This window comes from Oxyura jamaicensis, chromosome 2 (genome assembly GCF_011077185.1).
Source record: "Oxyura jamaicensis isolate SHBP4307 breed ruddy duck chromosome 2, BPBGC_Ojam_1.0, whole genome shotgun sequence".
NCBI lineage: Eukaryota > Metazoa > Chordata > Aves > Anseriformes > Anatidae > Oxyura > Oxyura jamaicensis.
The window spans coordinates 90,623,526-90,637,003 of NC_048894.1; the positions used below are offsets into that span (position 1 = coordinate 90,623,526).

Consider the following 13,478-nt stretch of genomic DNA (forward strand, 5'->3'; position numbering starts at 1 on the left):
AAATCCAAGTAAGAGTTCAAGAATACTATTACTGAAACCATCTAACTTTACCAGAATAAGAGCAGCAGTTGTCATAATATGACCATCATCAAGTAAAAAGACACACACTAACGCAAGTCAAACCTATAACATGTATCTTGAGGCTGGAGTTACATACTAAAGAAATTTACCAAGTTTTGGTAAATTGAAGAAACATAAATAGTAATAGGAACATGTCATTAACCTTGAACTCAAGCAGTAAGTAATCAACTACTTCTATGAAAGAAAAGAATGTCACAGAGACGCTCTAAGTATTTTCTTACTATTTATTCTCTTGCCTTTTTTTCCTGTGCCTTTTTCACTTCTTGACAAGCTATTAATTACAAGTCATACCACCTGCAAGCAACAACTCTTAGATCTGGTCACAGCACAACTTCAGAAGATGATGATTTAACAGAAAGGCACATATGTTACTACAAAAGAGAGCTTTTTTAAAAAAACTAGCCAGCAAGCACAGCTTCTTCAGTGCCCACTACTCACGTTTTCTCACTCCTCAGTGTTCTCCCAAACAATTGCAGACACGTTGTACTTGTACAACTTTTCACAGGCATTTTTCAAAAAAATCTTCCCAAGCAAAATGTGCAGGTCCAGAAGTATTCCACATTTGATGCCACAGGTAGACTGAGTGGCCTGATGCAGTATAGCAAGTGAAGAGTGAACCAGAGTTAGTCTCTTGCCTTCCAATCTGTGCCCAATTAAGTAGGAATTTTAAAAACCCAGTGCACTATAAAATCTTTAGCAAAGGTAGAATCTGGAATGCAATATATAAGAACGAACACAAATTTATTCACACTTTAACCTACAAAGTCAAGATGATTTCTGTGTTGCCAATGAGCCTGTGTGTTCCAACTAAAAAACTCTCTTTTGATCAATAAATAGTAACCAGGTATCTTCTCTTCTCTACTTATAACTAATAATGTAACCTGGAAGAAAGGACTAGGCCTACAGGAGACCAGGGTTAGCAATTTATCACACACTACATTCACTTTTCAGTCATCCTGGGGAAAACAAACAACAAACACAACCTTCTGGTAACATGAAAGATGCATATTGTACAGCCGTGGCAGTTTCTAGAATGAAACTCCAGATATATGACAATATCCATAATACAAACCATAGTTCTAAAATATATCTGAAAGTTTGTGTATGTGTAATATATATATATATATATATATATATATATCTAAAAAGAAAATTGTCTAATTTTTCCTTCTATATACATATAAACATCTGGCTAATATGCCTCAAATGTTTTTCCTTATTTAGGGCTAATCTTTTAAATAACATAGTTTTAAACAGTCCCTTCGATTTTTTCTTTTTTTTTTTTTAAACACCATTCAAAAATGAAGAACTATCTCAGGGTAATCAAAAAGCACACACAAAATAAATTAACATCATACAAATGTGGTTATATTGTTCAGAAAGTCCAATTTTCCCATTTGAAATGAAATGGAGACCAGTGTACCTTAGGGTGAATTATTTAGCAATGTACAAACTCATTCTCTCTTTCTATGTCAATCTTCATGTGAATTTAGCTGCATTTCCACAAAGCAAGAAACACAGAAAATCCAGAGAACTCTTGCAACAGAGAATTGTTTCACTGGGTAAGAGTACAGTTTTTGCTGAAGGGCAGCAAGTCAATGTTTTATCACCACCTGAACACTAGCAACACCCGTGCCCTTGTAAGCTTCACACCTTGAATTAGCAGCAACATATTTGATGGGTTCAGTAGTAATTTATCTTCCAGTATCGGATTAGACTACTTTGCATATACAGCAAGTCAAAAGTCTAGTACTCGTGTGCAACATGAATCCACATTTACATCTGAGAACTCATAATACACATGGAAACAAAGGTGAAGGAGAATAAAACCTCATTTTAGGTTAAAATGTTTCAGTCCACATATGGAAACAGCAATGAAAAACAAGTGTCAAGGAGGACAGCAGAAACAGAAAGAAACGAAATACAATAGCTAACACTAAGAAATAGGTCACTGTTGAAAGGATAAACTGCAAGTAAAATTTATCAAGAGAAGATGCAGACTGTACCACCTGTATAAATGCAGCATCATTTTGCACATTACAAACAGTGATACAGCATATTATAACAGCCGGCATACTAATAGATTTATGGAAACTGAATACCTAATTTCTCCAGGTCTTAACGTACAGTAGTTATGCATTAGCCTTTGAAGATTTTCATCAGCCTTTTGAAGTTAAGGTTACATTCTCATGAATATTTAGCGTCCCAATAAGAACGGTACAGATTCACCTTCAATGAACTTCCATACAATACAAAGATACTAAATACCTTCTTAAACTGAATAATTTCAATACTAGTAGTTTTCCTTTTGTATTTTCAAAAGGAACCCAAGGACCTTTGTAACTTCCAGAGAAAGGGGTGTTTTAAGGCAGTGAAAGATAAGATATGTATTATGGTTTCCATGATTGTTTATGGTGCCTATGTAAATAAAGCATATTACACACAATTGCTCTCATTTATCTACACGATTTCTTTATACTGTACACGATATAGCAATTTTCTTGAGAAATTTAAAGTGCCACTGTTCAAATGTGCTCATCTGTCTTCCCATGGGCTTCTAGTCCATTCTAGTTGCTTTGAGAAACAAGCCTCTGCTTTACTTAAAAAGCAGTCTTTTTAGGGGAAAATAGTTTCATCCTTCACTGCTCTGCTAACTGGAATCCAGTGGTCGAATTAAACCTTCTTTGTAAACACGAAGAATAGCTTCACAAACAAATTTGTATTGACTCTGTAAAAGAAAAAACAAAAATATTTTTGGTGGATTAGTTAGAACTCCTGATTATATGGTAGTATTTAATACTGGTAACAGTCTCACTGCTTTCTTTTCTCCTGGACAATGGCAGGAGAGGAGGTACAAAGACAAGGAGAAAATCCAGCTCCCCTGGTTGCATTCACAGGACACAAATGGAACATTTACTTGTTTCAATGAGAAGCATTACAAGTCTCACACTAAGGAAAACCCAATACCTAAATTTAAAAGAACGATCTTAAATCCCAGAGAATATAATTTATTTGTGAAAGGTATGTAAATTTTCATGTTTGTTTTGAATGTAGTCCAACAAGATATTTAAACCTTTTATAAATCTCACCTAAATATTTTTTGTGTTGTTACCTGGTAATTACAAGTACTCTAATCTTGCCAATCTTGCCGTTAGATATTACTGGACACATTTTGGCTACATAACCAAAAATGCATTTAAAGTTATCATGTAGGATATATTGATAGACTCCATAATACCTTACTAAAACTTTTTTTTTTTTTTTGGCTACACTATTGCAGCAGATAGAGTTGCTCAATTTTAAATTTGTAATCAGGCCACACATCATCTCCTGTCATTGCAGAAAGTGATCAAAACCTTTGGAATTAGTATTTTTTGAAGAGTAGCAGCCACATTAATTTTTTTGTCCCTCAACATTTGGAGCTCATTTAGCTTTTATAAGGTTTTCACAAATTAGACGTTTGCTTTCTGAATTATACTATTACAAGGCTTGATTTTCCATGATGTCTCAATGTACTTATTTGTTAAAACCAATTTGCCTGTGAGCTCCTTTCTGAAAAGTGATACAAGTTGACATTACAATAAGACTGATAACACAACTAAAAATCCATGTAGGCAGAACAAATATTTATGATATACACAAGATAATGGAAATTTAAACAAATTCACAAGGATGAAAGTATACTCCTCCTGCAAAAGAACTTCTGACTACTCTTGCAAAGCCCTGAATGAGCACCTCTCTGGAAATCTCAATGTCATATTAGGAGAAGCACAACTTCATGTTTTCTGAATCCCTTTTTACATATTTGAAGTGTTCTCTCAGCTGCCCTTTTACATCAGCTCTCATCAGCTCTCCAGGAGGACCTGGCAACATTCCCCCAGTATCTCCCACAGGACAGGACTAAAAGACGATGCTCACATTGTGAAGGACTTCATGTTGCATTTCAATACCAATAGTTGCAAACTTTATTCTTGTCCATACATGTCCAATAAATTTTCTCTTAAGTACAGAAAAGCTTAAGGAAAACTTGGAGATAGAAATTCATTTTCTGCATCTCAATTTTCTTGCCTTTTCTTTCAACCCTTCAGTCAATTACTCCCACCTCCAATATCACTTTGTTCTTTTGTCTTTATTTCTTAATTACCTTGACTTTTCCCTTATTTTCATTTGCATATTTTTTACTGCCTGAACAAGTCAACTGTGATATTTAGTGCTGTTCACTACTTCCATTAACTCCTTTGTATGATCAAGTTGTTGAACAAATATGAATGAACACTTCAGCATTGCTTCCTTTGACTCAGGCTCTGACTACTTGTTTTCTTTGCTGTTATCTGTTGCTTGCATTCCTACCGTTCATTTGGTAACTAGTTCTTATGTATGTCCTAAAAGCACTATTTTCTACCTCATGTAATATAACTAATTTCTCTTTAATGGAATGTAGTGCTTTCCCACCCCCCTCCAAATGGAAGGCCATACAGCTATACAATTTTTATTGTAGCATCATTATAGTGATTGAAGCTTTTGTTTTCCTGTTTCTGATAACTAAATTACAGATCTCTGAGAAACTACAGCTTTTGCATGATTAACAGCAGACACTAAACTGATCTGTTAATAGCTCTGCTAAGTCCATTCTTACCGAGTATGCCCTGATCTTAACTCACAATATGCATCTGGCTACGTATATCATCTTCTCAGAGCTGGAGCATGTGATGTCTCTAATGAGCTCCTGAACATGCTTCAGGCCAGACTGCTAGAACTGAGCAACCCCCCTGGATCAGCTCCCTTCCAACCTTAAACATTCTGTGATTTTGGGATTCCCCCATTCAAGTGGAAACCAAAGCTCTTTTTTTTTTTCTTTAAAGAAAAAGAAAAAAGATTTAACTACTGACTTTGTTGGTCTAGACCACTTTACTTTGATTTGCTGTAGGGCATTTAGCTTTTAGATAACACATGCTTAATATTCTGTTATTCAACTTCTATACAAGGAAGTGGAGCCTCCCATCCCTTGTCTCTAACATCAAGAAGTTCATTTTCATAGCTAGTAGAATTGTCCTCGTGATCTCAAATTGTTATCAAACCATCTCCATCTTTAAAAAAAAATATCACCTCTTATTTTCCTATTTCAGTTATTGGTATTACCTAGCTTTTCCTCAATTTCATTCTTGCCCTTTGGTTCTCCTAAACTGGAGTAGCAGCACAATTGAAAAAGATGCGTATGTTGTTCCTATTAAATTTTTACTCCCTCTACATATTGTAGCACAAACCCTTCAATTTTACCTTCAGTTTAACAATGACCTATGAAGCTGTGTACAAAGAATGAAAACCAAGAAATTATTTTAGCTTTCTGCATAGAATTTAGATGAAGGAATATAAACACGTGATTTAGGTAGGTGACTTTCTGTATTCTAACTACTTGCAAGGTATAAAAATAAATCACCTTTTAACTGCAAGGTAAGAAATATTTATAAACAGTTAAATACACACCTAACAAGTAAAGCAGCCCTTTTCATTGTGTTAAGATATATTAAATGTAGGAAGCATGAAATATAACGGCAACTGAAGACTCATACAACTAGGTCATTTAACACCTTGCATCTGTTTTAAAACCTAACAAGTGCAATATACAGAAAATGAGGCTTCCTTCTCCATCTCCATTACTTACTGATGTTTGCACCATCATAGCTCGCTGGTCTCGCATTTTTCGTACAATATCCAGTGGATAAACAGGTTGGTTTCTTTCAATTAAGCACATGGCTGTTTCCATAGTGACCAGTACACCAGTGCGACCAATTCCAGCACTGTGAAACGTAATAGAAAAATAGTCTATAAAATTAGGATTTTGCAATATGTCAGGTTCTTATCACAATGTTATGATGCTAAATAGCCTTACAAATTACAGAAAGACTTTTATATGACTAGAACAGTGCAAATAGCCTATCTTTAAAGCAACTTCAGTAATATTTCTTGCCAATGATTATTAAGAAAATAGTTTTTGTATAAAAAAATTAAAACCTACCCACTTAATGATTTTTAACAGTTATGGCTGCTAATAATCTACATGTACTGATTTTGTATTTTTGACTAAAAAGGTAAGAGCTAAATGACTGCTTTTTGACAGGTTCTTTAACCACAGAAAAACTTTTCAGTACCATTCATGATGAGTTTAGAGGCTTGGTGGTGGATGAAAATGGAGAACAACTTATGTTACAGATTATCAGCTCTGTGATACTTATGTAACTAAGCACTTTCACCAAAAAAAAATGTAGGAGAAAGGAAGAGAAAAAAAATCACCTTGTTTTGGTATTGCATAGTCTTACCGTTTTCATCTAATTCAAACTATCTGCTGCCTTTCAGACACTTTTCAAAGTAAATGCTTGTTCTAAGGCTGAACCAAATCTGTAATCAGAATTTTAAAACACAAGTACCTGCAGTGAACGAGGACCGGCTCATTCTCCACTCTCTTTGGTCTCATACAGGTCACGAACTCCAAGAAGTCCATGGAGTCATCAGGAACACCATGATCAGGCCAAGCAACGTACTGGAGATGGGTGACATTGTGCTGCTGTTCTGTCTAAAATATAGTAAGGTTTTCAAAAAGTGTTCAGTGTTACAACTCCTGTATTGACAGACACAAGTTATACTTTTAACAGAGAGCGTATTCTGCAGATGTTGTGAGATGTACGACACTGAAAATGTTTGTTGTTTTATTGTTCAGAGTAAAGCATAAACATGTAATTCTTTACATGCAAAAGACTAACATTTGCTAAATTAATGAGGTACCAAATTTAATTTCTGTGACCTAAACAGATTTTCTATTTCTTAATTTATTGACTCTTGACCAATAATACCTTGACATCAACAATTCACCTGAGGTAAAATGCTACAAGACTTACTCATAACAGTATCACACAAGAATTTGGTACAGAACGAAAAATAGAAAAATAGAAAAAAGAAACAAAAACAGCTGAAAACAGAAGACGCATTCAGAACAACAACAGGGTATTGGGGCTGCCCAATCACAGCTCAAAAGCATGGTTTTTACATTTCACAAAAAAAAGGAGCTATATGTCCTTGAGTACTACAGTATTTAGGAACAGTATGCTGGCCTACTGGGTCTGTGCTGGAAGACTCATATCACTTGTTTGTTACCTGCAGTCTATTAGGTTCTCTCCTAAGAAATAACCGAATGCCATTTTTATCTCATTCTGCAGTCCAATTCAATCTCGCAAAGTGCAGCTGTGTAGCTATTCTAAATATACGTGTGCTTACAAATTCAGTCACAATACAAAGTTTTCTGCAACATTTGCTCAAACTATGGTTTGTTAGAAAACACCATATATATCGTTAATTGTATATAGATAGATACGTGTGTTCATTGTAAACATATGATTTTTATTCCATCACAGAAAAACATTTTTCTTTACAAACACAATGTAACTACTTGGAAGATTCTGCTCTATGAAGAGCTTTTTTGTTTGTTTTTCATTCAATTATACCTAAAAAAAAGTTTTACCGAAGTTCTTTCAATTTAACTCTTTGTTAATTTTGACTAGGAAACCACTCAATCACCTTTGCATTCAGATTGGGCTCCTCTGCTATGCTACAAATATAACTAATGATTAGGGTGGAGAGAAAAACAAAAACTAAAGAAAAAGCTCTGCTGCATCATACAATGAGGATCTCTCTCTTCACAAACTGAAACAAGCCTTCACATTGTCCCTTTATTCCTTCCACTTGTTCAGCAACAGTTAAACTGTTAGCTGTGTTTTACCCATCTCCATAGTCAAACTTAGCATTTGACACCCTACTGAAATAAAACCCTCCTTTATCACTGCATTAGTCTATAAAAGCTGACCTCTCACTAATGGTCCATGCAAGAATGCTTTCATAATGCTAGTGACTTCAAGAGGTTGTTATCGTTTTGTCCTTAAGCTAACAGTTACCGAAATTTATGACCTGTTTTAAATGACTTTGATTTCTGCTTTCCTCTTCCATTAGGGGAAGTGGTTCCACTCCCAGGGAGCAGGCCAGTAAGACACACAAGTAAAGTGACAGAATACCTACTGCTTATGTACCAAGCAGAGTGCTAGGAAATGGGTTTATTCCAGGCAAGATAATTACAGAAATTCACCAAAAAGGCATTTTATAAGCTCAGAAAAGAGGAAAGAGTTAGTTATTAATTTTTACTTGTTAGTAATCCAGGCCTGAATATATTGAGTTGACTTTTTTTTTAAATGGTAGTTTATAGACAACAAGTACAACAAGCACATTGCATAAGATCTCTTCAGAGTAAGAGTACACTGTAAGAGCATGCTGTTAGTCCTCAAAACAGCTTCTTCTTGTGTGATCATCTTTCATTTTCTGCTACGTGCCCTACTCTTTCCTTGAGACCAATGTACTTGTCCATTAGTTACTCCAGGTATTTCTCAAGTTTCAACGTAGTTTTTTAGTTATTGGCATTTTTATATAATCAGCTTGTTTTTCTTTTGGTTGTGCTGTTCCGAGATACACATTGTTAAAACTTAATTGCTATATCATTTGCTTTTCAAAATGCCAAAGTATTTTAAGGGCTTCAATTTTTATTAGTAAGTTAAAGCTGCTGTAAACAGTATGCATATTCATGTTCATATTCATGAACTAGTTGTTTTTGAACTCTAATATAAAGTCTCATTCAGAAAATACAAAACTATTACTGTGAAGTCTAGAATTCTAGTTTTTTTGTTTGTTTGTTTGTTTTATCTTTAAGTCTTTAGACTCATAGTGAAAATCAGCTTCTGAATTGTGAAAAATCAGTCAGCCAAATACTGACAACACATTGAAACTGCTTGCAAGAAGACCAGTTACTAAAACCTAGTGCTCAGAAGCTAAACAAAAAAGTGCTAGAATTATAGTTACTGGTTCCGTGGTTAGCCCCACTGTGCATGTCCTATTAACAGTATTTTTAAACATGTTATTCCAACCAGACCCTGTTTCTTTGTACAAAATTGGTAATGAAAAATTAAGAGATACCTTCTTGTTACACTCAAGTTGCTTATCAAACCATTATTGTCAGCAAGTCAGCTTAAATCCTTACTCCTAAGATTTTCAGTGACAATTGCTATAGTAGCATCCTGATTCCTGATAAATGAAAATTTTCTCTTTATAAAATCTGGCTTTATTAGTCCTTTTTTACAAGTCTAAACACACATATATTTAGCTGCATCAGGGCTTGACACCCCCCCTCCATTTACTTAGCAAGCAGCTTCAGAGGTCTAAGACGTCATACCTGTGTCCCATGGTATTTGTTATTTTCCTTCTGCTCATGATGATTATCACTGCAGCAAAAATGCTGGCCAAAAAAGAGACGTACTTGCACTTGCTATTTCTGTGCAAATTCAAGACATCTAATTGCATACATAGCTTCACTGTGGTTAAGCTAACATCCTGGATTTTGTTCTAAAACAGTCAGGGTAAAGAGCCATGATTTTTTCTAATAAGTCTGCCTCTGGGATTGCAACTCCTGACAAAGTATAGGCTTGGCAGAGGTAATCTCTCAAATAGCTGCTGTACCACTTAGCAGACAATCTGTCAAAACTTTTAGCAACAAAAATATCCATCCTTCATCTTTTGGTAGTCTATTCCTTGCTTCTTATAATTACACCACAAAGCTGGATTCCTCATTTCATTCTGCTAAAATGACTCTCCCTGATAAATAAAAAATAAGGTGTTCTTCAGGAAAAGAGCACACACAGCTAAGAATTATAATACTCATATGGAAGGAAGGAAATTGAGGTTCAAGCAGTCAACATTAAATTTTGACTTTTCTAAAAGTCCGAGCAATTGAGTTTGAATTTTACTTTTTCTTTCCTTTTTTTTTTTTTTTTTTTTTTTCTCCTTTAGGCTATAATTTAATCTTCAGATATTTTACAAAAACAGATATTTTACTGCATTAACCTTAAAATGTTCCTATTATCAAAGGACCTATTTTCTAAGCAAGAAAAAGGTATGCTCTTTGCTAATGGGCTTCACAAATATCGCAAAAGCAGAAACTCAATGATCAGGCTTAAGGCTTAGTTTCTGTTCCCATCTCATTATGCCTCTTGACACGCCTGCTATAAAACTTTAAACCTACCCTTGTTCTTCAAATTTTTACTATTCATAACCAACTTATTTTCTTCTACCATGAGTATTTGACAGAAAAGAATCCATCCAGACCAGACACTTCATATTTAAAGTACTTCTGCAGTGCAGCAGGTTTCTTCAAGACGGTAGTGACAATGTCAAACTTACATAGATATCATTGGAAAGAAAATACAAGGTCTTGTTTAATGTGTGGATAGGTTGTTTCACTGAAAGTTTTGCAAGAATCTGTAACATGAACAAACCGAACCTTTCCCTCAAATTCCCAAATGTCATGCAATGCCTAAGCCTAAACAATTAAGATCTCTAAAAAAATACGAAGATTCTATTTTCAGCTGTTTACAGCAGAAAGTGTTGCTTATCTATTTTATCTCTGTTTCACCTAATATTAATTTAATGCAATCACTAGAAAACCTGCATACTGGTCATTCATAAACAGAAAGATACCAGTTGTTCTTTGTCTTGCAATTTTACCTTCTTTCAGCAAACAGCAATATCATTCCTTAGCAAAGTGAATTTATGCTTAATTTTCAATTTCTTTGAATTGCTACTTCAATTTATTTCCTTTTCCTTCAAACCACCTTCTCCATCATTGTGATGCCAATAGAAAGTGATAGCTTTTAAATTAAAAAGAAGCTTTTCTCCCCAAATCCCTCTATTTGCATTGTCATCGTCTGCACAATCACGTTAAGCAGTCCATATTATGACACAAGGAATTGTCTTAATTAATCATCTTGACTCGGGTTGTCAGTGATCTCCTGTGGTGCTCACTCGTTATTATGGCAGTGGTGTAATTGGTCTTTAAAGGATTAAATTAAATCCATTTTTTAACATTGAATTCTTTTCTTTTTGGTTGAATGATTTATTGGAGTTAATAAAACAAATCAGGTGGGAGAATGACAGGGCACTTTGGAAACAACTAACAAGATGTGGCGGAATGAAAAAAAAAACAACAAAAAACCTGCAACATTTCTTCTTATTTCAAGCTCTTTGAATAATATGCTTCAGCAAGCATTGTCTTCACGGCTTTGTTAGGTTTCACAGCTGGGTTCTAGTTAAACTTAACTGAAATCAGGAAAAATGCTTCTTTAAAGGTGGAGGAAACCAGAAAAAAAATGCTCAAAATGTAACTGTCTACAATTGGAGAGGTTGGTATACTGTAAGGTAATTATCTTTGAGGAAACTGAGTGAAAGATTTCCTCAGGCTTCTCATTCTATTTTATTTTTTCTTTGAATGATTAAAAGTAATCTATTACCTTGTTTTACAAAATAGTTCACTGTGTGATGAATTTAGCACTTGCACTACACAATTTCTTTCCTTGGGGGACCAGAACAAATGGGCCAAAAATGTTTTGAAGTTGCTTTAAAAAAACAAACAAAAAAACCAAGACTTAGTTCTTTATATAATTTCTCTTCCTTTTACTATAGGATAGATTTCAATCTTGGTCTTGAAAGCAGAAGAGCCAGAAATTAAACCATATTTCATTTCAAAAGGCTTAGAAAAGCTCCAAGTATTTCATAGATCTGCAGTCACTAACTGATCTTCAATTACAGGTAAAGAAGCACCAAGATAAACTGTGTCAGAATAATCCTAAAAAGCTTCTTGTTCCTCAAATCTTCCGAACATATATGAAGAAAAGGCCAAGGGCATCATTTCATAAACTTCTCTTTTTAGCTATTTTCCCTTAAGACAAATCAGAAACCTGAGCAACTTAATACACAGGAAAATCTTTCACAAATATGCCTTTCCAACAGGAATCAAGTCTCTTGTGAGGTTTGAAGCTTTATCCATCTTACTACTAAAAGCTACTTCATGAAGACCAATCCAATGATGCTCACATTAACTCAGGGACTAATAAAACCCTGATTTGAATTCCGATGACTTTTTATGTATTCTTCAAAGAATCCAACACAATATTTGTGACAGAGAGCATACATAAAGCTTTGCAAATTCTGCTTTTAAGCAGAAGATGCCCCCAGGAGAATATACTTGATCAGCTTAAAAAAGGCAGCACAAATGTCAAATGGTATGTAAAACAAGGAGATACTTCAAGATCCTTCAGTGTTTCAAAGAGTTTCTTTCACTAGATTTTGAAATAAAAATCTTTGTACATTCCTCATCTGAAATACCACACTGACACAAGGCTTCCTCTTATTAGAGTCCTGTTTTTACTGCATTGGGCAGCTGGATGATGAGTGCTTGAATGTGACCACTCCATTTAACTGTATAAGCAAGCTTGCTCTTAGTGGAAAAAGGGATTAAAAACCAGAATGCAGTCAATCTCCTCCTCAGCAAAAATGCATCCACCTAGGCCTAGCTTTTTAGAGTTATTTGAAGAATTTAGAATGATTTTTAAAATCACACTATTTTGTCTGATGAAAATGAACTCTGAGCAAGCATATGCCTTTGCATTAGAAATTATGTTCTCAACCGATAGCTTCCAGGGGACAACTTTGGATATGAGATCCTTGTACTATTAAATCTGTTATTATGTCTGAAAAGCACACCAAGCTCTTACATTGCCTTTATCTCAAAAAAACTTTTATGAAAAAAAATCAACAGGATTTTTACATACCACATGCTAGTAACAACACACTAGAAGTGCAAACTCATAGTGAATACTGGTGAATTTACTCAAAATTATGAAACAGTGATAAACACTAGCCAGGAAGGAGCACTGGAGGGGAGAAGCATTACCTAACCAAATTTAATTTGCAATCCATTTATTTGAATGACAGCAAATAAAAGTTTGCCTACTGCTCCTTGACTGGATGGTTTCTTATAACTAGAAACCAAGACACTGTAAACAACCCAATTGAAAGATCTTTGAATAGCATAAACACTAGTATCTTGCACAGTTAGGACTACAACAGAAATCTGAATCACATTAAGACAAATTTATGTGCACTGTCAAGATTCAATTGATTCAGTTACAAATTTATGAGACCACAGGACTGGTGATCTTGCTGTAAGAATGCCAACTAAACATTGCACTTTAAAACCTTTTTGTTTGTTTGTTTGTTTTGTTAATACTAGCAACTCTGCTAAGACTACAGCACAATCACACAGAAGATTGACTAGCACTAAAACTGTAGATTAACATTTGGTCAGTTCAGTGATTTCTTATACAAGTATCTTACGATAGCATAAACCATTCATCTTTTTAGAAAATACTTGTGACCATAGAATTTTGGAAAACAGATAGAGGGAAATATTTAAGAAATGTAGGAGAACTTATGAACAAAAGCCAAACTTCAGATCCTATATTCAGGTTGTG

The 13,478-nt window shown here is 34.6% G+C and overlaps 1 protein-coding gene across 5 annotated transcripts in view; it reads right to left on the reverse strand.

Annotated features, from left to right (window-relative positions):
- Positions 1–339: 339 nt before the first annotated feature.
- Positions 340–13,478, reverse strand: part of PTPN3 (protein tyrosine phosphatase non-receptor type 3) — a 123,110-nt gene continuing 109,971 nt past the window's right edge. For all 5 annotated transcript variants that reach the window (XM_035317782.1, XM_035317783.1, XM_035317784.1 and 2 more), the window contains 3 exons: positions 6,507–6,652; positions 5,744–5,879; positions 340–2,809 (listed from right to left, as the gene is read on the reverse strand). In XM_035317782.1, the coding sequence (XP_035173673.1) occupies positions 2,732–2,809; positions 5,744–5,879; positions 6,507–6,652 (360 nt within the window). In that variant the 3' untranslated portion in view covers positions 340–2,731. The remainder of the gene's footprint in view (positions 2,810–5,743; positions 5,880–6,506; positions 6,653–13,478) is intronic.